Source organism: Lepidochelys kempii, chromosome 2 (assembly GCF_965140285.1).
Source record: "Lepidochelys kempii isolate rLepKem1 chromosome 2, rLepKem1.hap1, whole genome shotgun sequence".
NCBI lineage: Eukaryota > Metazoa > Chordata > Testudines > Cheloniidae > Lepidochelys > Lepidochelys kempii.
This window is the reverse complement of record NC_136381.1, coordinates 239433796-239460335: the sequence shown is the minus strand read 5'-3', so window position 1 is coordinate 239460335 and position 26540 is coordinate 239433796. Positions and strand designations below refer to the sequence as shown.

Sequence of the window (26540 nt, the reverse complement as noted above, 5' to 3'; positions counted from 1 at the left end):
CCATTGAATTAGTTAAGCACTATGTTAAGCATTATTGTTTAAAGGCTACATCATAAACTGTAGACAGGGTCCACTTTAAATATAGATAGAACAAATGGCTGTTCAAGGTACCACAGTTGTAGCAGGTCATATTGTTTGATGGCATTGTATAAGTGACCGTGAGGTGCAGCCATGTTCTCATTTAAAAACCCTTTTGAAGGGACCCCTGTCTCCTAGTGAAGATTACTGTCCAGAAAATATTCCATCACACTGACTATATTCAATTAATGAGATAAAGACACAGAGACAAATTCTGCTTTGAATTACACAAATGTAAGTCTAGTAACTCCAGAGAGTTTAATGAAGTAACACCAAATGTCTGTCTATGGAACTCAGCACAGAATTTGGCCCACTATCGGTAGCTAGTGGCAAATGTAAAAATGGGGGAATGACCTGATACTTCCTGGACTTTGTTAGTATGTGATAAGAAGCCTAGGAATGTTGCTTAGAAGGTGCTGGGATTCCTACCAAAGCACTGTCCATATTCAGGGGTTCTGTCTAACTTATTAGCCTGTGTCTAGCAGCAGTCTGTCAAGTTTGAAGATTCCCCTCTAGAGTTCCTTAGACTGTAGATTGACATGGTTCTTGTCCATTTCCTGGCTCCTCTCCCCAATCTGAGCAGCCCTAAAGACAATTTAAGGTCATTTATATTTTTTACACTGCTGCAGGTGTCTTTCCTCCAGTTTTATGGGAACTGTCTGTCTGCAGACTAAAGGAGATATAGTTGTGTTGGTTTATATCTGGAAGGTTATCAGTTACAATCATTAGGGCTAGAAGTTTTTTTTCCCTGTTGAGAGCCTAAATTTTGTAGAAATAAATGTCATAGGCTTTTCTGCAGGGAAAGTTTCTTCGGTGGTGGGAGAGTGTACTTTCCAAGCCATGTCACTCTTTCTTTGAAAGCACTTAAAGTAAAAATACAGGATTCACTCTTTTATGTATTACTGATGGCCGGTCACACTACAGTAAGACCATGGCTTTTTTTTTTTTTAATGAGGAAAAAGGTAAGTAGAGATGTGTTTTCATTGAGTCAATTAGTTTTCATTTTCAGGCTCTGATCCTGCAAGGAATCCTGTATGGATGCAGGTGCCCTGGGGTCTCAGAGAACTGAGACCTCCAGTTATGTGTAGGGTTTTTGATTTCTTTTTAAGACTGAAAATGCAGAAGTTGTTAAAGCAACAGATTTTTCTTTTTTTTGTGAGGAGGCTTGTGGCTAAAAACTGCTCTTGAAAAAATAGTCTGACTTGCTAATTACTCATGTGATGATGATGATGGAGTGATGACCGAGGATCAAGGAAGTCTCATGCTTAAACTTTAGTCAGCTCACATAAATGCATACATTTTATTTTATTATTTGGCTTCTGTAGGTGAAAGCAGAATTCCATTTAAACATGAGTGAAACCAATTTACAGACTTGACTTCTACAAACATTTGGACAGTGAACTAAAGTGGGAGTGACTTGATCCCTATTTTGCATATTCAAATATATGCAGTACTAAGTAGGCTTGGGGGGAAATAGTAAATTCTCCAGGGGCAAGTGGGAGCCATCCTTGTTGCGTGGTGCTTAAGATGTTAATTTCTGTGGAATTTTAGCTATTTTTTATTAAAAGAAAAACCTTCTACATCTTATTGTAATGAAAATCATCTTCCAAATAAGAAAACAGTGTTGTTCATTGCTTTTCCCCACCTGCAGTAACCTCCCAAGTCTCTGATGCAGTCTGCATTTTCCCCAAGCCATAGATAAGGACAATTGACAATATTCTGGCCATTTTCATTGCTGTTTTTTTGTGGCCCTCCCACCCTCATAATGCTAGTAATTATTGCTAGTGCCATGCTTTGCTCAGCTCCCCTAAAGCCCCCTTCTTAAGGACAGGGGATATGTGCTTGCATTCACTTGGCAGAGGGTGATCTGAATTGGTCTAGGTTAGTGCAGCAACATTAATTTATGCTGCACGTGGGTGTGGGGAGATGCTTTTGCTTTCTGCCCCCTTCTCTTTCTAGCCATGGAGCCTGAAGGGACAGCAGAGAAGTGGGGGAGCATGTTGCAGAGCTACCACTTCCCTTTCCGTGGTCCAGATCTGCTGAGTTTTCCTGACCTACACTCAAACCTGCACCATGTGGTCTGAAGTTATCAGCCATGTCAACCACGTCATTTGCTTTACTTTTCTCCAATGCTGGTTCTGACGTAAATGCTCTCTATGTGTGACATATTTGCCAGAAGGGTTCCATGACCTCACAGGGAGGGGAGCAAAGATAACATCTTGACCAGAAACTACAGCTAGGCATGCTGCACTTCCTGACAGCCTTAGCAGATTATGTCTGCTACCTGTCCTCAAGATGAGTAGCTTGTACTTACCTGGTTTTTTTAGGTGTCACTTTCTGGTTTTCCTCTGCTACCCTGGTGTATGTGGTTATGTTAGATTGTGGAAAAAGCAAACAGAAGATATGTGAATGGGCTGCACTTTACTCCATTCTAGGGGAAAGGCAGGATCCTCTTTCCCTGGTGTATCCAAATGGCAAACATAGAAATTAAAATGTGGAAACCGACACTGCGGAACTGATTTCCTACCCTACTTGGAAATCTAGATCTTTTTGATTCTCGTGTGCACTGTCATCTTTTTCTCTTCAAAAATTCCCCTTATCTGAATCTTGTGATCTTCTGCTTTTCTTTCCATGAGACCAATGAAGTGATGATCATATGAGCATGGGGCAGTCATTCAGTTTTAGGAGGTTGGTCATTTCTGGACAGGTTTGCAGAGTGGTTTGAAAAGAACAAACAAAGGTGCAGAATTTTATGCAGTCAACTGTGAAGCGGGACTGAATATACAGAAAAATCAGATTGAACTCATTGTATTAGGTTTTTTTTTTTATGGTTTTGTGCAGTGCAACCAGAATTAATTTCAGGTAAGAGTTCGTTGGCTAATGAAATCTATATGAAAGAGCCCCCTTAGTCTTATTTAACCTGCATTTAAGGGGGCTGGCGTGTGGATGCAGTTTGAGTAGGAAGATTCTTAGCGTTTGTGGGTTGGGGAGTAATTTGGTTGAAATAGCATTAAATTTTTGTTAGTGGAAAAGTGCTCTATATAACCTGAAAAACAAATGAAGAAAAAAATAAACGTGGAATAAAGATGAGGATGGTAAGGACAGACATGCTACAGTTCAGCAATCTGAAAAAAAGTATTTTCTTGGCTCCTCTGGATCCTCTTACAGATTTGAATACTGAGCATTTGCTAGCATATATATACACTGTGGCAAATTGCTGGCACTACTTTAATGGGTCTCATGCTTTCTCTTCTTGGGGAGCGTTCAGGGCACCGTTTCTCACCCCTGAACTGGGGTATTTAATTGCCCCACTAGTGTCCTAGAGGAGGGGAGTGGAAAGGGAGGGACCCGGGCCCGCCCTCTACTCTAGGTCCTAGCCCAGGGGCCCTAGGGATAGCAGTAAACCACTTGAACTAGCAGTTCCTTCCCCTAGGTGACTTCCCTCTCCTGCCCTTCAGCTTGTGGGGCTTCCTGCCCTCCCTCTGCACAAACCAGGTATCCCTTTACCTCAGGTCTTAGTCTTCTTAGCCCACCATAGCATTTTTCCAAATTCTCCTCTGCTTCCCTCCAAACTGCTCTCTGCTCCAAGGCCAATCCACTCTGCTTCAACTCCTTTCCTTGTCTGATTGAAGCAGGGGGGGGGTTTATGAGGTGCTCTAATTGGCTTCAGGTGCTTTAATTAATCTATAGCAAACTTTCTTCCCTCTACAGGGAAGAAGGCTCCCTTCTTACACTCTCCTGCTGCCCTCTGGCCTGGGCTTTCCTTGCTTTTTGCCCCTGCTTTAGTTCCGAGACCCCCGAGACCCGGCAGGACATCGGCTCCGTCATTGCCGACGCCCCTGGCCGCCCGACATCTGAAACCACCTCTTCTCCTGCTCGATCCACCGCTGCTCCTGCCCAGGCCCAAGAGACACCTCCCCTACAACGCCCAGACGAGCGAGGAAGCCCCGCCCTTGCTGTTAACAGTCCAGCAGAGACTATGGAGGAGGGTGCAGCAAAGATATTACCGGGCATAGGAGAGGGCCCGCCCCAAGGAGAACCGCTCCCCACCCCATGCTGCCTCAGACGTCACCTGCCTTCTAGCAGAAGACGGCGCCCCCCTCACGGATCCGGTGGAGATGTGTGGGAGGGCCCGTGACTTCTACACAAGCCTTTTCTCCCCGGATCCGACCGATCCTGGCGCTTGCAGGGTGCTCTGGGAGGAACTCCCCACGGTCAGCGTGGGCGACCGAGACCGACTAGAGCTGCCTCTCACCCTGGCCGAGTTCTCGGAAGCCCTCCATTGCATGCCCACCAATAAATCTACGGGCATGGACGGGCTGACTGTGGACTTCTACCGCGCGTTCTGGGACATCCTTTGCCCAGACCTGGCCATTGTCTGGGCTGAGTCTTTGCAGGGTGGGGTCCTACCTCTTTCGTGCAGGCGAGCAGTGCTCGCCTTGTTGCAGAAGAAGGGGGACCTCCGCGATTTACAAAACTGGCGTCCCGTCTCACTCCTTAGCACGGACTACAAAATCGTAGCGAAAGCAACCTCGCTGCGGCTAGGGTCCATGATGGCGGACGTGATCCACCCAGACCAGACCTATACTGTCCCGGGTCGCAGCATTTTTGACAACCTATTTCTAGTCCGAGATCTTTTGGAACTCGGGCATAGAGACGGTCTGTCATTCGCCGTCCTGTCTCTTAATCAAGAGAAGGCGTTCGATAGAGTGGACCATGGGTACCTCCTGGGCACTCTGCAGGCGTTTGGATTTGGACCTCAGTTTGTGAGTTTTCTCCAGGTGCTGTACGCTTCCGCGGAGTGTCTGGTTAGGCTCAACTGGACCCTGACCGAACCGGTCAGCTTCGGGCGAGGGAGTACGGCAGGGGTGCCCCCTCTCGGGCCAGCTGTACGCGCTGGCGATCGAGCCCTTCCTCTGTCTCCTCTGCAGGAGGTTGACGGGGTTGGTGCTGCGGGAGTCGGAGCTGCGGCTGGTCCTGTCAGCGTACGCAGATGATGTGCTGCTCGTGGTCCAGGACCCGGGCGACTTGGCGCGGGTGGAGGCTTGCCAGGCCATCTATTCGGCAGCCTTCTCCACCCGAGTCAACTGGGTCAAGAGCTCTGGCTTGGCGGTGGGGGACTGGTGGCAGGTGAGCTCCCTCCCACCCGCGCTTCAGACCATCCGGTGAAGCGCGGGTCCACTGCTCTACCTAGGCGTTTACCTTTCTGCCACGCACCCTTCTCCGCCGGAGAACTGGCAAAATTTAGAAGGCGGGGTGATAGAGCGGCTCCGGAAATGGACGAGACTACTCTGATGTCTCTCCCTCTGAGGGAGAGCACTGGTGCTTAACCAACTAGTCCTGTCCATGCTCTGGTACCGGCTCAACACCCTGGTCCCGGCCCCGGGTTTCCTGACCAACCTCCGGACATCGATTCTAGAGTTCTTTTGGTCAGGAATGCACTGGGCCCCTGTTCTTCATCTACCCCTGAAGGAAGGAGGGCAGGGCCTGAAGTGTCTGCACACTCAGGTCTGTGTCTTCTGCCTCCAGGCCCTGCAGAGGCTCCTTTATAGTGCAGGTAGTTCAACGTGGAGCATATTGGCGCATGCCTTCCTGCGTCGCTTCCAAGGGCTCCGATATGACCGGCAGCTCTTTTATTTTTGTCCGGGAGATTTTCCGCGAGACCTCTCCGGGCTGCCGGTCTTCTACAAGGACCTCCTCCGGACCTGGAAACTGTTTTCAATGACCAGGTCTGTGGCGGCCACCGTGGGAGCAGACCTCCTCGCGGAGCCCCTGCTACGCAACCCCCAGCTCCGTGTGCAGGCGGCGGAGTCCCACTCGGTGCGCCAGAGTTTGGTCCTGGCGGAAGTCACGAGAGTCGGAGACCTCCTGGACTACAACCGGGGAGACTGGCTGGATCCCCTGATGCTGGCTCGGCGCATGGGGCTCTCCAGACCTCGTACCCCCCGGCGCGTACTTCAGGAGGTGAAGGCCGCCTTGACGCCCGCTGCTCGGGCTTATCTCAACCGAGCCCTGAGCGAGGGCGCACCCCACCCACCCTCTACCCCAGGCCTGCCAGACCTTTCAATTGAGCCCCTACCCCGTAGATCCCAACAAACCCCTCACCCTTTCACGGCGAGCCGGCAGCATGAACTGCAGCCGGTCAGCTTCCAAATCGCGCCACGGAAACATCTATACACACTCACGCTTCACACCCTGGTGTCCCGCCCCGATACAAAGTGGCGGGACCTCCTGCCACCTTTGGAGGGTGAGCAACCCCGGTGGGCCAGCCTGTATTCCACCTTGGTCCCGAGGCCCGTCGGGGACATTAGTTGGCGGCTCCTTCACGGAGCTGTGAGCATGGGCGTGTTTTTGACACGGTTCACCCCCATCCTGGATACTTGCCCTTTTTGCAACGTGAGGGAAACCCTGGGGCACGTATATTTAGAGTGTGCCAGGCTGCAGCCCCTTTTCCGGCTCCTCACGAATATTTTATTATGCTTTTGGCTACACTTTTCCCCTCTCCTTTTTATTTACACACTCCCCATCCGTGGCCCCACAAAATTGCGAGATCTCCTGGTTATCCTCCTCCTAGCCCTAGCTAAAACAGCCATTTATAAAACCAGAGAGGGGAGGTTGGCTAATGAAGCGTCCTGCGATTGTAGGGCCGTTTTCTGATCCTCAGTACATTCACGTATCCGGGTGGAGTTCCTCTGGGCGGCGTCCACCGACTCCCTTGACGCCTTCGAGGAGCGGTGGGCGCTGTCCGAGGTTCTCTGCTTGGTGACCCCGTCCGGTTCCCTCCGTCTGACCCTTTGATTGAGGGGAAGAGTGAGAGACCCCAGCCCCAGCCGTTGCCGCTGTGGATACCATCATCACTGTCACCTAGGAGGGGTCCTATCACATGTGGTGTACGTCCCCCCCCACCCCCAAACCGCCCACCCCGCAGCCGTGCCCATCTTGTCGGGCACTCTCAGGAGAGGAATAATCGGTGACACTGGGCGTGGCACTAGGTAACTCGAGGGGGTGGAAGACCATGAGTGTCGAGGAAGCCCCCCCTGCTCTAGGCCACCAGGTAACTCAGGAGGGTGGAAGACCACGAGTGTCGAGGAAGCCCCCCGGCTCTGGGCCCAGGCTAGCCTGAACACGTCTCCCTCCTGAAGGCTGCTGTGTTATACCTTGTGTTTGCTTTGGTTTGTTGCATAGTTTTGCTTTATCCTTTTTGGTGATTCTTTGTAAGTGTTACACAAATAAAATTCTTTCCGCTTCAAAAAATACACTCTCCTGCTGTCCTCTGGCCATGCTGTATCACAATACTTGCATCTTAAAGTCAAACCCCATATTTTTTTACTGTGTAGATTATCCTGTGGCAGACACTAGTGGTGATGCACCATTTAATTTGTACCATGGTATTACACAACCTGCATTTTGCTTCTCGCATTGTTTGCTGATCAGTGTCCTTGATCATTGAATGCTTTATGGGATATCTAGTGTTCTTTGGGAGTCATAGCAGAGAAGGAGAAATGACACCTTTTTGTAAAGCTGTTGTTCGCTTCTGATATAAAAACAAGGTATATCACTAACATTACTTCAGTGTACTGCTAATTATGTGCAGATTTACCAATTATATGTGGGAAAAAGATTTCAATTTAAAACCTAACAGTATAATAAATACACATTCCTCATCCTGTTCTTGTCTATTTAGCCAAAACTATTTGTTTAAATGCTAGTAATGCTTCTAACATTTATTTTTGTTTGACTTTTACAGGTGAAGTTTAGAAAACCAGATAGTAATGGAGTATATGAGCACTGATAGCGACAATAAAGAGGAGATTGACTTGTTGCTAACGCACTTAAATGTGTCTGATGTGATAGACATTATGGAGAACTTTTACCCAAATGGAGAGCTGGCAGTTTACGAAGACAGTCTGATTACTATGTGCCAAGAAACTAATCAAAATGGGGGATGTACAGAATCCTTATTATTCCGTGGAAGAGAGGTGTCTTTGCTGTCATGTGTCAGGTACGGGACTGAGGAAGACTTGCTCGCTTTTGCAAATCAGGTGTCCAACACTGCAAAGCAAATTAATGGACAGAGACGACAAGAATCTGGAATCCTATTAAACATGGTATGTCATTTTGCAAGAAAAAGAGAATAGAACATTTTGAATGTAATTACTGCAAACTAAAAACAAACCTACAAATTCTTAAACATACATTGACATAGTAACACCCAACAATAACAATAGGAGGTATGTCATAATTGTAAGGAAAAGAGTGATCAATAAGATTATTCCACCTGATTTTAATCAAAAAGCATCCCTCCCTCCCCCAAAAGTCAATATTGGAACAGTGTATCTCATTAGAATTACTTCTCCCTATTAGTGCTAACTGGTACAAAATGTGATAATCGACATACACACAATCCATTTACAGACTGTAGAAAATTACAATAAGGAATGGTTAGCAACGCAGTGATTGTTTAAGAATTACAAAACGCTTTGTTACCATAACTGTCAAATGCCCCTCATTTTGAAGTGTTCATTTTGGTCCCAAAGTTATTTGCATTCCATAGAAGTCTGTTGTTGAAAACTACTTACATACATAAATAAACGGTCATGGAACAGAGGTGGTAGAAAGAGTTACGCACAAAACAAATGAATCCCAGAGCATTTAAAGTTTCCAGGATGGATTTTTTTTTTTTTTTGTCTCCCTCATTTTCGATCTTTGCCACACTTTGCATCCCACATTTTGGCCCTTGGTAGGTAGAGAGGTATGTTTGTTACCCATATATATATATATATATATATATATATATATATATATATATAAAAGATGGGCCCATGTCCAGAGTTAAAATGTTCCCAAAGTTCAGATCCAGGGTTTTCAGACTGGGGGCATGGGCATATATATGTATGTATGTGTGTGTGTGTGTGTGTGTGTGTGTGTGTGTATATATATATATATATATATATATATATATATATATGAAAACCCTGGATCTGAACTTTGGTAACATTTAAACTCTGGACTTGAGCCCATCTTTTATACACAGCCGTGAGTAATGATAACTATGAGTGGTGGCTTTCAGAGCAGTCCTATTATTACACGTTCTAAGATTCAAAATTAAAAGCTCACTGGGAGTTGGTAGAAATCTAAAAGTAAGGGCTGATGGTTTCTCTAATTCTTGACCTTAGGTCATGGGGTATGAAGAACTTGTTTCTGCTGACTCAAAGCTCTTGTCATCCTTAAATCTGCTAATACAGTGTCAGGAGACCTTCAGGTTAAAGATTGAGCGTACATAAAGAACAGACTAGTTCTAAAGCTGAATGAAAAACATTTGAGTCTAAACTCTCAAATGCGCTGTTTATTGTATATTGTACCTATTTCTTTTCTTGAGTTCAAAATTCTCTCTCCCTCTCTATCCTAATCTAAATATTAGCATGACCCCCCCATCACCAAAACAGTCCTTTTCCATGTGTTCTCTCCGTTATGTTGGCAAGGCATTGGCGCAATCAATCCCAATTGTCTCAAATGTTTATAAGTTTTTCAAACTGTGCAGTATTTTTGTGAACATATGTTCACTTTTTAAACTAGATGACACTGTGAAATGTGGCTTTGCTTATTTAGCCTATGCACAGAAACTATTGAAAATATTGTGCTGCATATTTGTGACGCACCTGGATAGACGTTCAATTAGGTACACGGTTATTTTGTGTGCATATCATTTATGCAGATAATAGATGTGTATGCATGAACCTGCAGTTTGTGGGTGCACGCAACCAGTTAGGCAACTGAGGAGTGGAGTCCAGGGTATTGCCAACGGGTCACCTCTATGCGGATCCACCAGTCTCTGCCCACTGAAAAGCGGAGGAGTGGCGGGGAGGTGCAGAATGATTGTCATCTTTGGTCTGCTGCAGTGGAAGCAGAGTGATTCCACTACCATGCAGGTGTTGGTGGGACAGATGTCCCTCCATCCCATTCCTTTGCACTCACTTACATAGCTTGGCCTCAAGGACTTCATTCTGGGATGCAGGAATTGCTCTTTTAGTGAAAAGGCTCCAGGGCGTCTGTTTTTTAGTTACTGCCATACCCTGTGTTTTAGTAACCAAGTTACCTGTGTATTTTTCAAGCCACTTTAAATTAAATTAGATATAAATAAATGATCCTACAGTGATCATAATGTAGGGAACTGTTTATTTTGCTACATGTTCGGTTGCTCATTCCACTGAGGTGAGAGATCAATTATCCTCTCAAAATTTGCTGGGATAGCACACCAGAAATTGGGTTGTTTGACAGATTCAGGCCTCTAGTCTTAGTTTAGTTTTAATAAAGTTTTCATCTTGTTTTTTAAAATTACCATTGAACCTTGAAGGTTACTTCAAAGCATCTCCATTTTCTAAACAACCCAATAGCTAGATTTAACAAAAGTGAAATTACCAGTTGCACCGTTGGTCTTGGTTTTCCCATGGAGCAATTCATATGTTTTTAGGGCTCCAAGATAAAAAGTCCTGTGTCTTCCAGAATACAGAATTGCTTTTGCTCCTTCTCACAGAGTCCTCAAAGTTTGCTCTGGCAGAATTTTGGAAGCAGAGAGAACCTCCTGATGATATCTTGTGGTCTGGGAAAGTATGAGAAATTTTATAAGGGGAAAACTCACGGTTGATCTGTGGCAGAGGCCATAATAGTTTCTTACAAATGTATTTGCTACTTCCTAAAAGATGGAAAAAAATTCCTAAGAAATACGAAATGTTGTTCTACTGGAAAACTTATTACATTTTTCAGCCTCTGTGCTAGTAATATATGGAATGAACAGAGAGATGGACATTAAATATATGTTCCTTTTGCGTCAGCTTTTGCTCCACTGTCCACAATGTGTATGTAGTGTAATTTGAAGTATAACAACTTGTTTTTGTGTCTGCTCATAATCATCAAAATATAAACAAAGCTTTCATTATTTTAACATCTTATTCTTGCAGGTAGGTGCAATACATAACTATCAGTTTTGACCATCAAGAAAATCGTTTTGTTATTGAAAAAATCTGCTGTTATTTCAAACATAGATAGATTAGATTTGTTTTTACATGAATGACACTTTAAAAACATTAATCTCCACAACATGCTATTGTGTGTAGTGTGCAACTGAGGTGCTTTGCAATACAGTATGTGAGACACCTTGTGTCGCAGGTGTGAAACTAATGTACTGCATTGGTCTGTTTTTGTTTCTTTATGTGAATTCAGAACCTTGTTAAATCCCAGTAAACAGACTATCCATATCTGGAATATAATATCTTTATTGTAAAATAAGACTGAATTAATTGAAAACTTATTCGCTGGAAGTATAATAGCATCAAAGATTGAAGTGCTACATATATCATTACAGATTTATAAAATCATGTATAACTTTGTTTCATGGTATAATTCAAAGAATGTGAGGACACATGGCAAAGTTTAAGCCATATTTGTGCCTTTTAATAAGCTGCAGAAAATCTCATTTCTTGATGATTTGTAAGTCTTATTCCCCTGCACTGTGTGATGTTAGGAAATGCAGAAAGTCTTACTCATCTTCTGTGACATAGTCTGTGAGTAATAGCTATGTGGCATAACAGGTTTATCAGAACCCAGTAAAGAACAAACAAGCCTTCAGGTAAACTTACACAACCCTCATGGTTAGTCTCAGTAAATGTGGTGGTGTTGCCAGGCAATTAATTGCAACTTATAGAAGATTAATCATTGGATAAAAATGTAAATATATCTGCCAGTAATGAGTAGGCCTCATGCTATTCTCATTCTATGTTTCTAAATAAAGATGACTAAATTATATCATAGGAATCACATGTATGCAAAGGTGTTGATCAGGAAATGCTGAATTATGTAGACTCAAGTGATGACCCTTTCACTGCACGTGTAGAATTTTCTGAAGTTGAAGTACCTACCTTTATAACATTTGTTTCTTTGCTATTTTTTTCTTTTATAGATCACTCCAAAAAATGGGCGCTATCAAATTGACTCCGATGTACTTTTGTTTCCATGGAAGCTGACCTACAGGAATATTGGCTCTGATTTTATTCCTCGAGGAGCTTTTGGGAAAGTGTACTTGGCACAAGACAGAGAGACAAAAAAGCGAATGGCATGCAAGCTGGTATGTTAGCATGGTGCTTTTCTCCCCAAATAAATATTGTGCAATGTGATATATTTAACGCGTTAAAAGAGGATATTTCTGCATTTAATTTCAGTGCTAGTTGCGGGTATCGCTTTTGGTTTTATTGGATTAGTGGGGGGAGCGGGAGACGTTCTACAATTAACGTTTGTACTAATTCATTTTTTTGAAGAGTGCTTAGTGTTTGAATTACTAAGCATGGCTTTTTTTCCTGCTGCACTGTCAGCCAAAATGTTGAAATGTTGCATTCTGCATTTTTTAAGAAAGTGCATTTCTTTAGAGGAAAACCGTCGTTTGGGGGATGTAAGAGGTAAAAGCTTCAGCATTCTGAAAACATACAGTGATTTGTGTAACTGCAGTGCTGAGCAGACCTGTTGCTTAACTAGTATTCTTTAGAAGTATTTACATTAAATCTTACAGCCATCGGTATAACACAACATCGGAGATGAAAACCTAGCCCCATTGAAGTCAATGGCAAAACTCTCATTGGCTGACTCAAAAGGAGCCAGGATTTCATCATGACTCTTTCTTTTGAATGAGAGAGGCTTGCATTAAGGCCCCAGTTCAGCAACACACTTACGTGCTATTGATTTCACTGGGACTTAAGCTCATGTATAAATGCTTTCCTATATCTGCTTAAGTGAGACTAAATATGTGCTATTTCCATATTTGCTTTGGGTGTACTGTAAGGATAAGTAGAAAAAAATTCCATGATTTTCCACAGCCTAGGGTTTTGTGTCAGGCCCATCTCTTGTATGGAAACAACTCCGCATTTAACTTCAAAGTACTATATTGTCTTTAGTAATAAACACATCAGGCCAAACTAAGGCTCAGGTGGAGCCATGCTCCATGCCTTCCCATCCCCCCTTATGGGCCATGTAACAGTGCCAAGAGTGGGTGCCCTCCTTGCCTTTGCTCAGGGAACATGGACCTGGCTTTCCCCTGTGCAGAAGAGCTGGAAGGAGGGACTCACATGCCCTTTTCAACTCCATGCACCCAAACTGGGACTTCTTTAGTTTGGCACTTAACCACAACACACCTCAGGCTTAGGATTGTGTAGCTGTGCACGATGCAAACAGTACTTCTCAATGAAATAAAAATGAACCTCTGAAACAGCTGGTTCGGGGCAGTGAATGCGGAGTAAAAGAATGGCCATTGACCTTTGTAGCTGCAGATCACAGCTCTGTATTTTCTATCAATGCCACTTAAAGAATAAACAAAATCCGAGTGGTCATTTCACAGTGACTTTCTTTACCATCGTACCTATGGTAGCTTTGTGATTTTGATCAGGATTTAACCCAGGTTTCTCAAGTTGCTGAACTTGTTTGTTTAGTTGCAAGTGTAAGTAGGGACAGCCACACCTGTTCAGACAGATGTTAGCAGCAGGAGGTGATTCTCGGAGTATAGATGAGACTTCAGATGGCTAATCAGAAAATGGAGCTTTTCTTTTCTTTTTTCTTTTTTCTGAGCCAGGAAGTCTGGTCAGAATTTTGCATACTCCTTTAGGGTTTGATGGGAATGGACGTTGCTAAATCGCTTTGTCTGGGACAGTACAATCTCTTTGGGCATAAGTCCAAAAGCTGCGTCTGTTTTACACAGGATGTGTCTGAAACCAAAAGGAGGAACAATTCAAGAGAACAAAAATAAGCCTATTTTAATGACTAAATAGTTGTATTTGCCTTTGTGAAACCAGTTTACATATAGAAAACCTAGCCATAGAACGGCTAACTTCAGAATAAGTTTTGTTCGAGCTGGTCTGTCTGTTTTGTCTCAACTTGCTAGGTCCCAGTGGAACAGTTCAAACCATCAGATGTTGAAATCCAGGTTCGCTTCCGCCATGAGAACATTGCTGAGTTGTATGGTGCTATCCTGTGGGATGAGACTATCCATCTCTTTATGGAAGCAGGAGAGGGAGGATCTGTCATGGAAAAGTTGGAGAGCTGTGGGCCTATGAGAGAATTTGAGATCATTTGGGTGACCAAGCATATCCTCAAAGGACTTGATTTCCTTCACTCAAAAGGAGTCATCCACCATGATATAAAACGTATGTATCTTTCATTCTTTGTAAGGCTATTTCTTTTCCTTGTTACACACAGAATACTTACACTTTTTTTTTTTAATGCTTCTACTGTAGAGGACAGTTTTGAGGTGCTGAGGACCATCAAATCCTATTGGCCTTAGAGGGGAATTGGCTGACTGACACTCAGTATCTCACAATATCAGGCCCTCAGAATAGAAGCTATTTAAAAATATCTTTTTACTGCTTTTCTTTAATGATTCTGGTGCACTGAAACATCACTGTTTGTTCTGGGAGGGAATGTTAGAGCCCCTTAAGTAATCCAATTCAAAATGAAAAAAAGAACCTGAAGAGTTAAAACATACACTCTGATCGACTGGGCGAAAACTTTGCCCCTCTGTCTGTTTTGACCCAGGGTGAACAGTTTGCCCTTCTGTTTTCATTTTACCGTGTTGGTTTTTGTGTTGTGGCTTTGCATTGCTGTTTCTGAGACTTTGTTCCCACTCTGTAATTGAACTAGGCACATGATTAATTTTTTATTGGGGATTATAGTTTACCTTCTATCAAGGCGCCTGTAAGTGCTAGAGCCCATAAATATGACTTCTGCCCAGCAACACCACCAGAGGTCAAATCCTGCTTGTCTTTCTCAGGGAAGCATGGTTCTTAATTAGTATTTGGCCTCTAATATTTATTTTGCAGCTGATTCTTGCTAAACGTGAGGCTTTGAAACATTAGAACTCACTGTTAGATTAACAATACACAAAATGGTGGCCACAGTAGTTTGTCAAGAGCTGCTTAATCTGTGCATATGATTTAAAAAAAAAAAAAATCTTACAAGTAAACTTTGAAACAGTGACAACTATTAAGTTAAATCATTTTTTTTCCTAGTTGCATTTTGTGTGTCTTTTTTTTCCAGTAAATATCTTACAGAGCAATTCAGTCATTGACCGTAAGAATGGAATTACTTAAAAGTCTTTCTAAACACTATATATGAATGAATGATACATATCTGAGGTTTGAAAGGTTTCAATTCCCTTCCCCTCCCCCACTCCCCCTAAGTTTCCAGCACCTTTTCACTTCCCTGTTTTGGCTGGGTTAGGAGCATTGGTTAGGTAGATCAAAACGTGGGCTTGAGAGCACCCGTTTCGATGGCTGTCACCACAAGCTTGAATGCTGTGTGGTGGTGATGCATTGCATCACCTTGTGGTGACAAGATGCGTCATTGTCAGGAGAATGGGGATAAGAGAAGAATTATGTCTGAAAGGAGCCAAGCAGCCTGGAGCTAGCCAGACAAAACCACATGTGTGTGCAGTGTGCTGAGCGGGGCAGGAGGGTGTCAGTGGTGTTCCCCTCCTCCTGTTTCTATCTGAATGAAGAGCTTGACCATGGTGGAGAATGTGTATTGGTGGAAAACTAACTGTAAATGGATGGGGAGGAGGAGACTGTCTCTGCTTCCTGGAGCTTTTAGATATTTCATCCATTCTACAAGTTGAAGTTTCAGAAGTGAAATTATGTAAAATCTCTGGAGCTGGCAATGAAGTCTTCTGTCTCCTTTTGGAGGAGGGGCAGGTTGCAGCGGGTATCTCCCTCTTGCCTTCCAGGTAGGAGGGAGGGGACATTTGTGGAAGGGATGAATCTTTCTTTAAGGGAGAAGAGGTCAAAAAGGACTCCCAGCTGGGACAATATTTCTTTCCCCTCCAGATTCTGTTGCTGGGGAAATCTCAAACTCCAGGATCCACTTCAGATTCCCCTATCAGCAAATCCTCCCTTCGCCATCCCCCAGTGGAGGAGAAATTCAGGGGAGCAGAGCTCCCCCAGGCGAGGGACAGGAGGAGAAACTCCCCCTTGGCTTTCAGCTGCACCTCTCTGAGCTCCTTATTTTTAACCCCTGGCTAAAATGCTGTGATATCAAGAAACTGCTCTTTTGGGGCCCAATCCAAAGCCCATGAAAGTTAATAGGAGTCCTCCCATTCACTTGAGTGAGCTTAGGATCAGGCCCTTGGTATTTGCAGCCCGGCCAAAATGAGGAGTTACTGGAAGTCTTGTGCTAGAGCTTACCCAGATAAGATTTCAAGCACTTATCTCAAACTTTGTAGTCTAGGGAACAATAAGTGCAGTTTCAGGTACCTCTCTCAGTTACTACTTGTGTTTGTAGCAGGGTCATGTTCTGCACTCTCTTGTTCATTTTCATACCATATTAATCTGTATCTTCACAACTGTGCTAACAGATAGATGTTAATAAATCTGTGAAACCAGAGAGCAGACTCAAAACCAGAAAAACAGCCAAAAGCTCACTTAAAGAACCAGTAAGGTGCAAAATGACGAGTCCGCTTCATTTTTCAACTTGAACAAAGGTGGATTCTCAGGGACCACAAGGTTGGATGCGGTTTTGGTTTTTGAGTTTTGGGCAAGCAGAAAGTCCCATTTTAAAATACAAATAGCTTCCTCTACTCATTTGAAAAGAAGAATAGCTTTGCAAGAATTTAGCTGAGACTTTCCAGACACAAACAATCAATCTCAACCCATAAGTTGTTCTTAAACATGGAAAGTTTCATCCCCCAAAGAGTTGGGTGTTTTATTTATTTATTTATTTTAAGTTAAGAGCAATTGGAAACAACACTAATGATTTTTCTTGCAACTTAAACTATGATGTTCACTACCCTGAAAGGTACAACTACATAATAAATATGTGATTCTGCAGATTACTTGGTACTTGCATTCAAGTTCTAGGATAACTATTGTAGCATGTAACCCGCACTCTGATTTAAAAGACAATCCTGCCTGGATGTAGGAAACCTTGAAAGAGACTCAGAGCAGGCCTGTAGCCAGGGGAATAGCCACTCCGTGCATTCTCCCTTCCCAATCATTTTTACTAGGAAAACCATCAAGAAGTTATTGGTCTGAACAGTATTCAATTCAATTCCGCACTGCTGAGTTGTACAGGAGGGGCAGTAAGGCACAGGGGTGGTGGTGGAAGCCAGTGGGACCATGTCAACTGAATGATGACAGCTGCCAGTGAGGCTGAGGGCTCAGAGCTCTGCAGAGAGAAAAACCCTTACATGTGAAATCCCTCTCCGCTCTGAATCCTAGGACCCCTAAGGAGTTGGAGGCTATACCATTTACCTGCTTCATGACGCCCAAACACCTCGAGATGACTCTTGTGGAATTGTCAGTGCCATGCCTTTGGCTTTCACTGTTGGAAAATAGTCTGACCTATAAGATCCATGTAATACTTAGAGCTAAATAACTTGCTGCCGGTGATAGTGTTGATCTGTGAAGTGACATATAGGCTAAATATATGTTTAGAGCTAGAGCTTGGGCTGTCTTCCCTTTTCCCATTCTAGTTCTGCACACGATGTTTGTTGCACAATAAATGGCACCAGCTTGCTAGAACCTAAAACCCTGTCTTTTTTGTTTGTTTACCTTTAGCCAGCAACATTGTTTTCATGTCAACTAAGGCCGTTTTGGTGGATTTTGGTCTAAGTGTTCAAATGACTGACGACACCTACTACCCCAAAGACCTCCGAGGAACAGAGGTAGGAATGTGTGCACAAGGAAAAGCCCTGTGATTGCATCATTGAGAATCGTTACAATGCAATAGACTTTCCAGAAGACTTCAGTGAAATTAATGTTTTATCGTTTTTTAAAAATCAGTTTTTCTCACACTTAATTCATTTTGTGACATAGTCTTAATTACAGTTGACTTTTTAGATTAGTGACTGGGGAAGTGTGACTGTTCTATCTTGTGAATTTGATTTATTATCCTCAAACTTGTCCATTTACTAACTATGGTTAAATCCAGATCCAAGGGCGAAATTCTGGTCCCACTAAAGCCAATGGTAAAACTCCCATTGACCTCAGTAGGGCTGGTGTGTTATTCCGAGGGATAGCTCCACAAAAGGAGATATATGCCTAAATCCAACATTTGGATCCCAAACCCCCTGCTCAGCTGCACCCAACCCTGTAGACGTCTAAATCCCCTAGGTGCCTAAGTTTCTGCTGGTGAGCACGTGCAAATCCACCTCCATCCTGATACCTGGTGCCTAGCTTTCGCTTAAGCCCCAGCAGGATCCTCAAACCTGACATTCCCCCATATAGGTGTCTAAAATAGATTTTAGGCCCCGATTACACACAGATGTAAGCTCTTGGATAAGCCAATGGGGCTCCTCACAGGCTTAAGTCTTTCCAAGACTGGGGCCTTGCTTAGCGACCGAGAAGCGGCAGTTGGCTTGGATGGACGAAAAAAGCATGGCCTTGCTTAGTATTGCCAAAGAGGCTGTGCTACAGGAAATGTTTCCGCTGGAATGCTGATTCTTGTCATTTTGATAGCCTTTCCGAGCAAAGAATAAGTATGTGTTTAAAGGAAACGTTTACATAACCCTCTCCAGAGGAGTGACGTGCTACTTGCTAGGGCAGCACAGACTAGTACGTTTCAAAGACGCAACTGATATTTCAGAGAACATTTTGTTTGAGAAGGATGCTGGAACATTTTTTCTGGCTTCCCAGTCAGAAGAGTTCAGAACTGAGACATTTTTACCTTACTAAAAATAACTAGCTCTGTGCCGTTAAGCTGACAAAATGCCTTTTCATTCTGTACGACAATGCTGGTTATGGAGCTGTGTGGTAGGAAAGAGGTGAAATCCTGACGGGGACTTTCCAAGGGAGGGAGAAGATGTGTGTAAATGGGGAATATTTAGGTTTGTGACATGGAAAGGTGGAGTTAGGCTTGCTTGGAATTAGACCAAGAGTGCATGAGCCAAGTTCAGCTTAATGAGAAAAACACACTTGTTTATTTGTGTGGGATTGATTAAATGACTCTGTAGTGTGAAGCCAGTTAGGTGCTCACAGTCCTGTACCTTCACAAGGCATACGCAAATTCATCCAGTCCCTTAGTGCATAGACACACCTTCCACCTTCTTTGGAGGGAAAAAATAAAAAAAAGACACGGGGGGGCAATAGTCCTCTGTGGCTGCTCTGCTGTTGGTGCACTGCAGCCTCGTGAGAGACCTAGGTGGGATTGTGGCGAATGGGGATGGGGAGACTCAAACTTTAGGTAAAGCTTTGTGGGAATGCGCACAGGCTACCCCATGAATTTTAGGGCCTAGAGGGAAAGACACATGCTGTGCTTCCTGCTGGCCTTCATCTCCCTCCAACCTCACCCTCAGCACTGCCTGCTTGGCTTGCAAGGTTGCTGTGCCATCAGTGGATGGCTTAGCTGCCACTGACCCACCTGTGTCCCCTCTGAAAGCCCTAGAGGGATGGTTACTGCTATTCTCTCTGTCTCGGCAGGTATTTATACTGCAATCACAGCTCTGTTATCTGAGTGGTAACTGTTGGTAATGTTGTGTGTGACTTGCCACACAGAGCATGCCAAGGTTAAGTTCTTGTTGCAGGTATCAGAGGGGTAGCCGTGTTAGTCTGGATCAGTAAAAGTGGCAAAGAGTCCTGTGGCACCTTATAGACTAACAGATGTATTGGAGCAAAAGCTTTCGTGGGGGAATACCCGCTTCGTCGGATGCATGTAGTGGAAATTTCCAGAGGCAGGTATAAATATGCAAGCAAGAATCAGGCTAGGGATAACGAGGTTAGTTCTGTCATGGAGGTTGAGGCCCTCTTCTAGCAGTTGAGGTGTGAACACCAAGGGAGGAGAAACTGCTTTTGTAGTTGGCGAGCCATTCACTGCTTTTGTAGTTGGCGAGCCATTAAACAAAGACTGTGAATGGCTCGCCAACTACAAAAGCAGTTTCTCCTCCTTTGGTGTTCACACCTCAACTGCTAGAAGAGGGCCTCATCCTCCCTGACTGAACTAACCTCGTTATCCCTAGCCTGATTCTTGCTTGCATATTTATACCTGCCTCTGGAAATTTCCACTACATGCATCCGACAAAGTGGGTATTCACCCATGAAAGCTTATGTTCCAATACGTCTGTTAGTCTATAAGGTGCCACAGGATTCTTTGCCGTTCTTATTGCAGGATGATTTTGGATAATGCCAGTGCTGTTTTACCAGTTTTTTAGAGGGTGTTGGATGAGGGTGAAATGTACACTAAAGCAAATATACTGGCCTGCAAACCTAATGGGTGGACAGTGCAATGGCCTATTGAAATTTAGCTCTCCAGGCCCATGAGCTGTGGGAGTGCTGTGCAGACAGCATCCTCATCCACCAGCAAGAGGGAGTGCCTCAGGCAGCCTGGCCAGCTGATTACTGAATGGAGCTGACTGGCTCCAAATGAAGTTCTCTCCTGGCTGAACTGGAAAGTGTGATGGCTGCATTTTGAGGACATGCAGGGTGTACACTTGAACAAATGGGGAGGGGGGGGGATATCACTATCCAATTGTGGTGCCTAACCTAGAGGGAAGGCAAAAGCAGAGGCTCACCTTCCTTTGAATGCCCTTCCCAGATTTACATGAGCCCCGAAGTGATACTCTGCAGAGGCCACACGACAAAAGCGGACATCTACAGCATGGGGGCTACTATCATTCACATGCAGACTGGCAGCCCACCGTGGGTGAATCGATACCCTCGCACCTCATATCCATCATACCTCTATATAGTAAGTATCCATAGAACAGCTTAGATCAGCCAGCCAAAGGGAGAGAGACCGCTGGGTTCTTGTTGGCAAATCCCCAACCTTCCAGGGGAGTCTGAAAGTATTCGCTGCCAGAGAAATGATGCCATTGGCCCAGCTCTGAAAAAAATATTACAGAGCAGAAAAGCAGGTTGTGATAACTTAGGAGGAGACACAGAGACTGAGAGAGAGCCAATATTAAGATTAAACAGCTACCATTCTACGGCACTTGGATGTGCTGTGAGGATGATCTTAGAGTTGTGTGAAACTCAGTCATTTCAAGTGCACGTGGGTTCACATTTGTTGTCATTATGGGGTTTGAAGAAACCTAAAAAACCCAGAGCAAAATTAACTAAAAACCTCTAAATTTCACCCAGTTTTGCACTGAAGCCTGGCGAATTTCTCATGCACAATGCCTTAAATGGGCTCCAGTTTGCTTAGAAGATTTACAGGCCTTTGGCTGAACCAGTCTGAATCTTCAGGTTACATTTAAACCTGAAACCAGGTGAGGTTTGCATGATTACCTATTCCATTGTGACTGTTCAGCACAGTGCCAGAGTGGCAAGTTTTTATAACTTGTGAGTTATGAGAGAGGGGAATTCCCGATTGTCGAAACTGCCAGTGGCTATGAGGAAGTTATCATCTTAATGCTGAGAAGTCTTTCCTTCTTGTTTGCTAGATACACAAGCAAGCGCCCCCGTTAGAGGACATTGCAGAGGATTGCAGCACCAGCATGAGAGAGCTGCTGGAAGCTGCTCTGGAAAGGAACCCTAATCACAGACTGTCTGCTGCAGACTTACTAAAACATGAGGCCTTGCATCCGCCACCAGAGGACCAGCCACGGTGCCAAAGTCTGGACTCAGCCCTGTTTGAAAGGAAAAGGCTGCTGACGAGGAAGGAGCTGGAGTTGCCAGAAAACATTGCGGGTACAACAGCAAGCTTCCCACTCTTGTGCTTTTATACTGTGTTCCCTATCTACATTGTATTCACTGAAACAAACAAAGCTAAAGGGCTTCAGGGCCTCTTGACATGAGAGCTCAGTAAAAATCTTGACAAGATGAGGTCAAATGCAGGTCTCAGTGAAATATGTGGCAAAACTCCCATTCACTTCAATAGGACCAGAATTTGGCTTAAATTCTGTAATTCCAGAAGAATCAGCTGGCCAGAAAACCCTGGCAGTCCTCCAGGACAGTTTTTTAAAAGTACATATTACTTTTGTGAATTGTTTGAACTCTCTCCAGTAATAAGGCCATTTTATGATTAGCTTTTAGTTTGGGAGTTTTTTAATATGACTTTGTTTTATTTTAAAAACTCTTTTATACCTTGACCATGAAGTTGAGGAGTGTCACAGCACTGACATAGAAGGCCTCTGAAAGGGGCTGTTTAAAAACAAAAAGCAAATGATTACCCACATACCAACCTACCATACTGTGTGTGATACATGCTTATGAAGGGTGAGGCATGAATCAGTTAAAACCTTACGGGGTTCAAGAATATAATATCAGGTCCGAAAGGAGATCTGTCGCCAGCAAGCTGTTAAGACTGTGTGTCTCTTTTCCTTTCTTTTAAAATATTTGTAATCTACAAATACTTGTAAAATTTGCTGGATGCATCCTGGCAATAGGCACTTAGAAAAACAAAACACAACCAAACAAAAGCCCCAACCCTGATGAAATGCTTTCTTTTATTTACTTTGATTTAAATAATTTAAAAATACACCTGTGCACGTGCATAATCAGTAATACAGTGCAACAAAACCCCAGCAGCATTTAAAGTAATAAAAATAAAATTGTGTTTCTATAATGGCGCCGTCCTGCTGTTTGCTTTGTTAGGTGCACAGTCCTTTGGCCGCTACAGTACTCCAGAGGCAGTGCTCTACTGAGGATCAAGGGACATTTGGCCATTAATCTGGGACTCTTGAGTTTGGTGTGTGAGTGCCCAGGACACTCATAAAAGTGCTCAAGGGAGTTCTGAGGTTGCAACAGCTTCTTCAGAACCATGGCAATTTCTGAAATTATGTGCTAAGTAAAGCAGAGGCCCAGCCCCAATTCTGCATTTTGCACTGCCTAAATGGAGATGTAATCTGGCCAGTGGAGGGTAGTTCTCAACTGGCATAATGCCAGCAGAGCTCCCTCTATTACGCCAGTCTCTCCTGTGGAATCCTGGCTTCGGGGAATGTCAGGGGATGATGGAGCTCTGCTTCCCTCTGGCAATTCCCATCTGGTATAAGGGCTTTTAGAGACCAGATACAATTTTCATTCTGCTCTATCATCAGGGCTCTGGGAACCTAGGAGCTGGAACCAGTTCCAGCCCACCCACCTCCACTCTGAGTGAATCTGGCCCTTTTATTTGTCTGGAGATGCGGATGACTTAACAATAGTTTGTTTAAAAATTTAAGCTTTTTTTAAAAAGTCCAAAAAAGAGTGAAAATAAAAATTAGGCCATTAAAAAATGTTGGCAGTGTTTTAAATGAGTTTTTTTCTTGGATTCTAAGGCATTAATACATTTCACCTATTTCCTTTTCAGATTCATCTTCGTGTACAGGGAGTTCGGAGGAATCGGAGTTGTTAAAAAGGCAAAGGTCACTGTACATAGACCTTGGTGCTTTAGCTGGCTACTTTAACATTGTTAGGGGACCACCAACATTAGAATATGACTGACTCTAGTGATTTCTTGTGTCTGCTGGTCAGAGTTGGAAATCTGTCTCTTCAAGCTAATTTTGTGTATAACATAGTGCCTTTTTGAGCTGTAAAATGTGAAATGCTTTTAACTGCACAGCTGATTAAGCTAACTGATTTGTGGACTCTGGTAAATATATCCCAAGCAGTAACCTGTTCCTTGATAGCAAACCAACAATACGAAGGAGAAAAGAACACCTTGTTGGGAATATTGTTATCTGGAGACTTTCCATGCACTGTGTGTTTTTTGTACATGCACTTTACATGCTGTGGGCTATTTAAATTTTATACAAGTAGAAAAATTCTTTCATTGAAAAAAATTGAATATTTGGGGGCAGATCCTCCAGTACGACTGAGCTGCACGCACTGTTAAGTTTGGCTGGGAAGACTTTGGGCCATCTTTGGCAATCCTACCCAATCTTCAGCTGGCTCAGCCTTCGGCCAGTCTCTCAGGGCAGATTAGGGCAGCCTTTAGATTGATGTGAACCATGCCAGCCACCTGTGGGCCTTGGAGCTATGCATCACTGGGGCACGGGGGTGTACTGGTCACTGTGTCTGTTCTTCCCACACCAGGGAAAAAGTGGGGGGTATGTAAGGAGTTTCTGTGGTGGCTGCACACAGCACATGGAGGTTCTCTGAGAAGGGAGAATCCTCCACTGGCTTTAGGCCCGCTTTGTGCTATGAGAGCAGTGCAACCTCCCCTCACAAGTCAAGCATACTGGCCCTGAACCTGCACGTGATGCTGAACGTTATGTACTTTAAAGCCTATGCAAGTATGTCTAGGGCAGCGATGAGTTTGCTGCCAGTAATGTTGAGAGAATTCCTGATTGTTGTATTAATCACTAATAACCTGAACAGAATGCTTTAAAACTGTACATGTTGAACTGACTTAATAACTATGTATGGGAAAGCATGTCAATAGTGACAAGCTGTGTTTACGTTCCTATGGAAACAAAATGTATCTTGTTCTTGCTATGCCTAATACATCTAAAACGTGATGTTTTGGATGATAGTAAAACTGTGTAAACTACATAGTTCTGTACATCCCATAGGATGAGAATGTAAACTTTTATAAAACTCTTCAGTGCTTAGGATTATATCTCTCTTAAGCATTGTTAAAGATGGCATACTATGTATGTTGTATGGCAAATCCCTTATGAAGCAAGGCCTCATTTTTAGATGTAAATTATTTGATGGCACCTATCCAAGAGATGATCTTAAACTGATTATTTTCACTTTGATACCAATATGATTGGATGAATAAATCCAATGTGTTGTGTTGTGAAGTGTTCATTCTGTCAGTTCTTTCAGGATATTTAGTTATGGCTGAATTGCAGAGCCACCTGGGAGAGCTTACAGTGGGCTTGGGGAACTCTGTTTACACCTTCCCCTGCCAATGTAAATTACTCTTGTCCAGTGACAACGTGAGGGTTTGGAGGAGATCAGTGTGACAGTTCTTTGGGTGCTCCCAAATCTCTCTGAACTACCAGGTAAAAAGGAATGATCTTCATGCCATCTGCTTCCAACATTTAGAAAAGTTTCCAAGGTACCAACTTTCAATAAACGTTGGTGGAGGATGGGGATAGGTGAGGTCTTGGTGAGGTAAGCCTCCAGTCAGCAGAGGGTTTTGTGTGCACTCTGGTGAATGTTAGGCAGTTGTACAGAGTTACTTCACAAACATTAACCGCTTGTTACCCCGCCCCTCCAAGGACTGGTATGTGAGGAATTGTGTCCTGGTTTCTCACATGTGCATTAGAGGCAGTGGTGTTGACTTAACTAAAGTCACCAAGGGAGTTGATATTAGAGCTGGGATTGAACCCAGGAGCCTGTGGCTCCTAATCCTGTGTTTAGCCCACTCATTATTAAATTCTCTGTCTTTGGGACCAGGAGCCATTTTGGCTACTCAGCCTGGGAGTCAGCTCAGCTACAGAGACAGCCTGCTGTCAGCTGGAAGGGAGTTAGAGCCATTAGGGACCTGACTCAGGTGTTTGAGACTGAGGGGAACAGCTGCTTCATTAGTTAGGGTATCTGGGCTGCAGCCCCTGGCACAGGGAGGTCACAGCTTCCCCCAAATGTCTGCTGCCCCTCCGGGAGTAGAGATAGGACATTCCTGCCCCAAGAAGACAAGGATTGACTTGGGATAGTTGTGATTCTTTATTTGGACTTTTGTTTGCCCCAGAAATGGAGGAATTCTGAATTGGCTGGCGGGTCAAATCTCCATACCAGCTCAGGGAAGGTTTTCCCCAAGAATGAGGGGAGATGGGGTCATAGAGGCACTTGGATGCCATAGAAACAAGCCACCCCTTTCACTGTCCCAGCAGACTGTCGCTTTACAAAAGCATATCTCTGTCTCTGCAGCTAATGGACGCACGTCATAGTAACAAGTGTATTCTAGATCCCCCACCTCCTTACCTAGATTTTGTGACTCTTCAATGTTAATGATACAAACATGGCAAATTGATAGAACTTCCATAATGGAAAACAACACAAACTTGTAGCCGGACAGAATCCAGTATGTGCAGCACTAATGGAAGTAGAAAGCAGTAAAATCTTGGGGGGGTGAGGGGTTGCAATTGACTGGATCCACACAAAGTCTGCTAAGTAAGAAGGTGCCTGTGTTTACTTTCCAGAGTAGTTTAAAAAAACCACCCTTTTCTGCTTGCAGCTACGATGAATGGGGTTGTAGCACTGAGCCAAAGAAGGCTATGTAGTGGGCTCAGCAATTCTCAGCTCGTGGTGGCTTCTGAGCTTTCATGAGAGAAAACTGTGTGATCATTCCATTTATTCTGTCCAGTACAGGACTGGAAGTGACCTCCTGGGTAATCAAGTCCAGTCTCCTGCAGCAGGCAACCCCATCATATAATCCTGTTCATAAATGTATCAAGTTTCATCTTAAAACTAGGTTGGTTGGTTGCTCTACAACTCCTATTGGGAGGCTGTTCCAGAACCTAACTCCTCCGATGGTTAGAAACTTTCTTCAAATTTCCAGCCTCAGTTTGTCCATGGCCAGTTTTTATACCCATTTGGTTTTGTGCCAACATTGTCCTTTTGTCTAAATAG

The 26540-nt window shown here is 43.9% G+C and overlaps 1 protein-coding gene across 4 annotated transcripts in view; it reads left to right on the top strand.

The window, feature by feature from the left end:
- MAP3K8 (mitogen-activated protein kinase kinase kinase 8) overlaps positions 1-26029 on the top strand; it is a 35315-nt gene extending 9286 nt beyond the window's left edge. For all 4 annotated transcript variants that reach the window (XM_073334366.2, XM_073334368.1, XM_073334365.2 and 1 more), the window contains exons 2-8: positions 7826-8186; positions 12035-12199; positions 14000-14261; positions 17664-17770; positions 20635-20787; positions 21482-21728; positions 23329-26029. In XM_073334366.2, the coding sequence (XP_073190467.1) occupies positions 7851-8186; positions 12035-12199; positions 14000-14261; positions 17664-17770; positions 20635-20787; positions 21482-21728; positions 23329-23462 (1404 nt within the window). In that variant the 5' untranslated portion in view covers positions 7826-7850 and the 3' untranslated portion in view covers positions 23463-26029. The remainder of the gene's footprint in view (positions 1-7825; positions 8187-12034; positions 12200-13999; positions 14262-17663; positions 17771-20634; positions 20788-21481; positions 21729-23328) is intronic.
- The last annotated feature ends 511 nt before the right edge of the window (positions 26030-26540 follow it).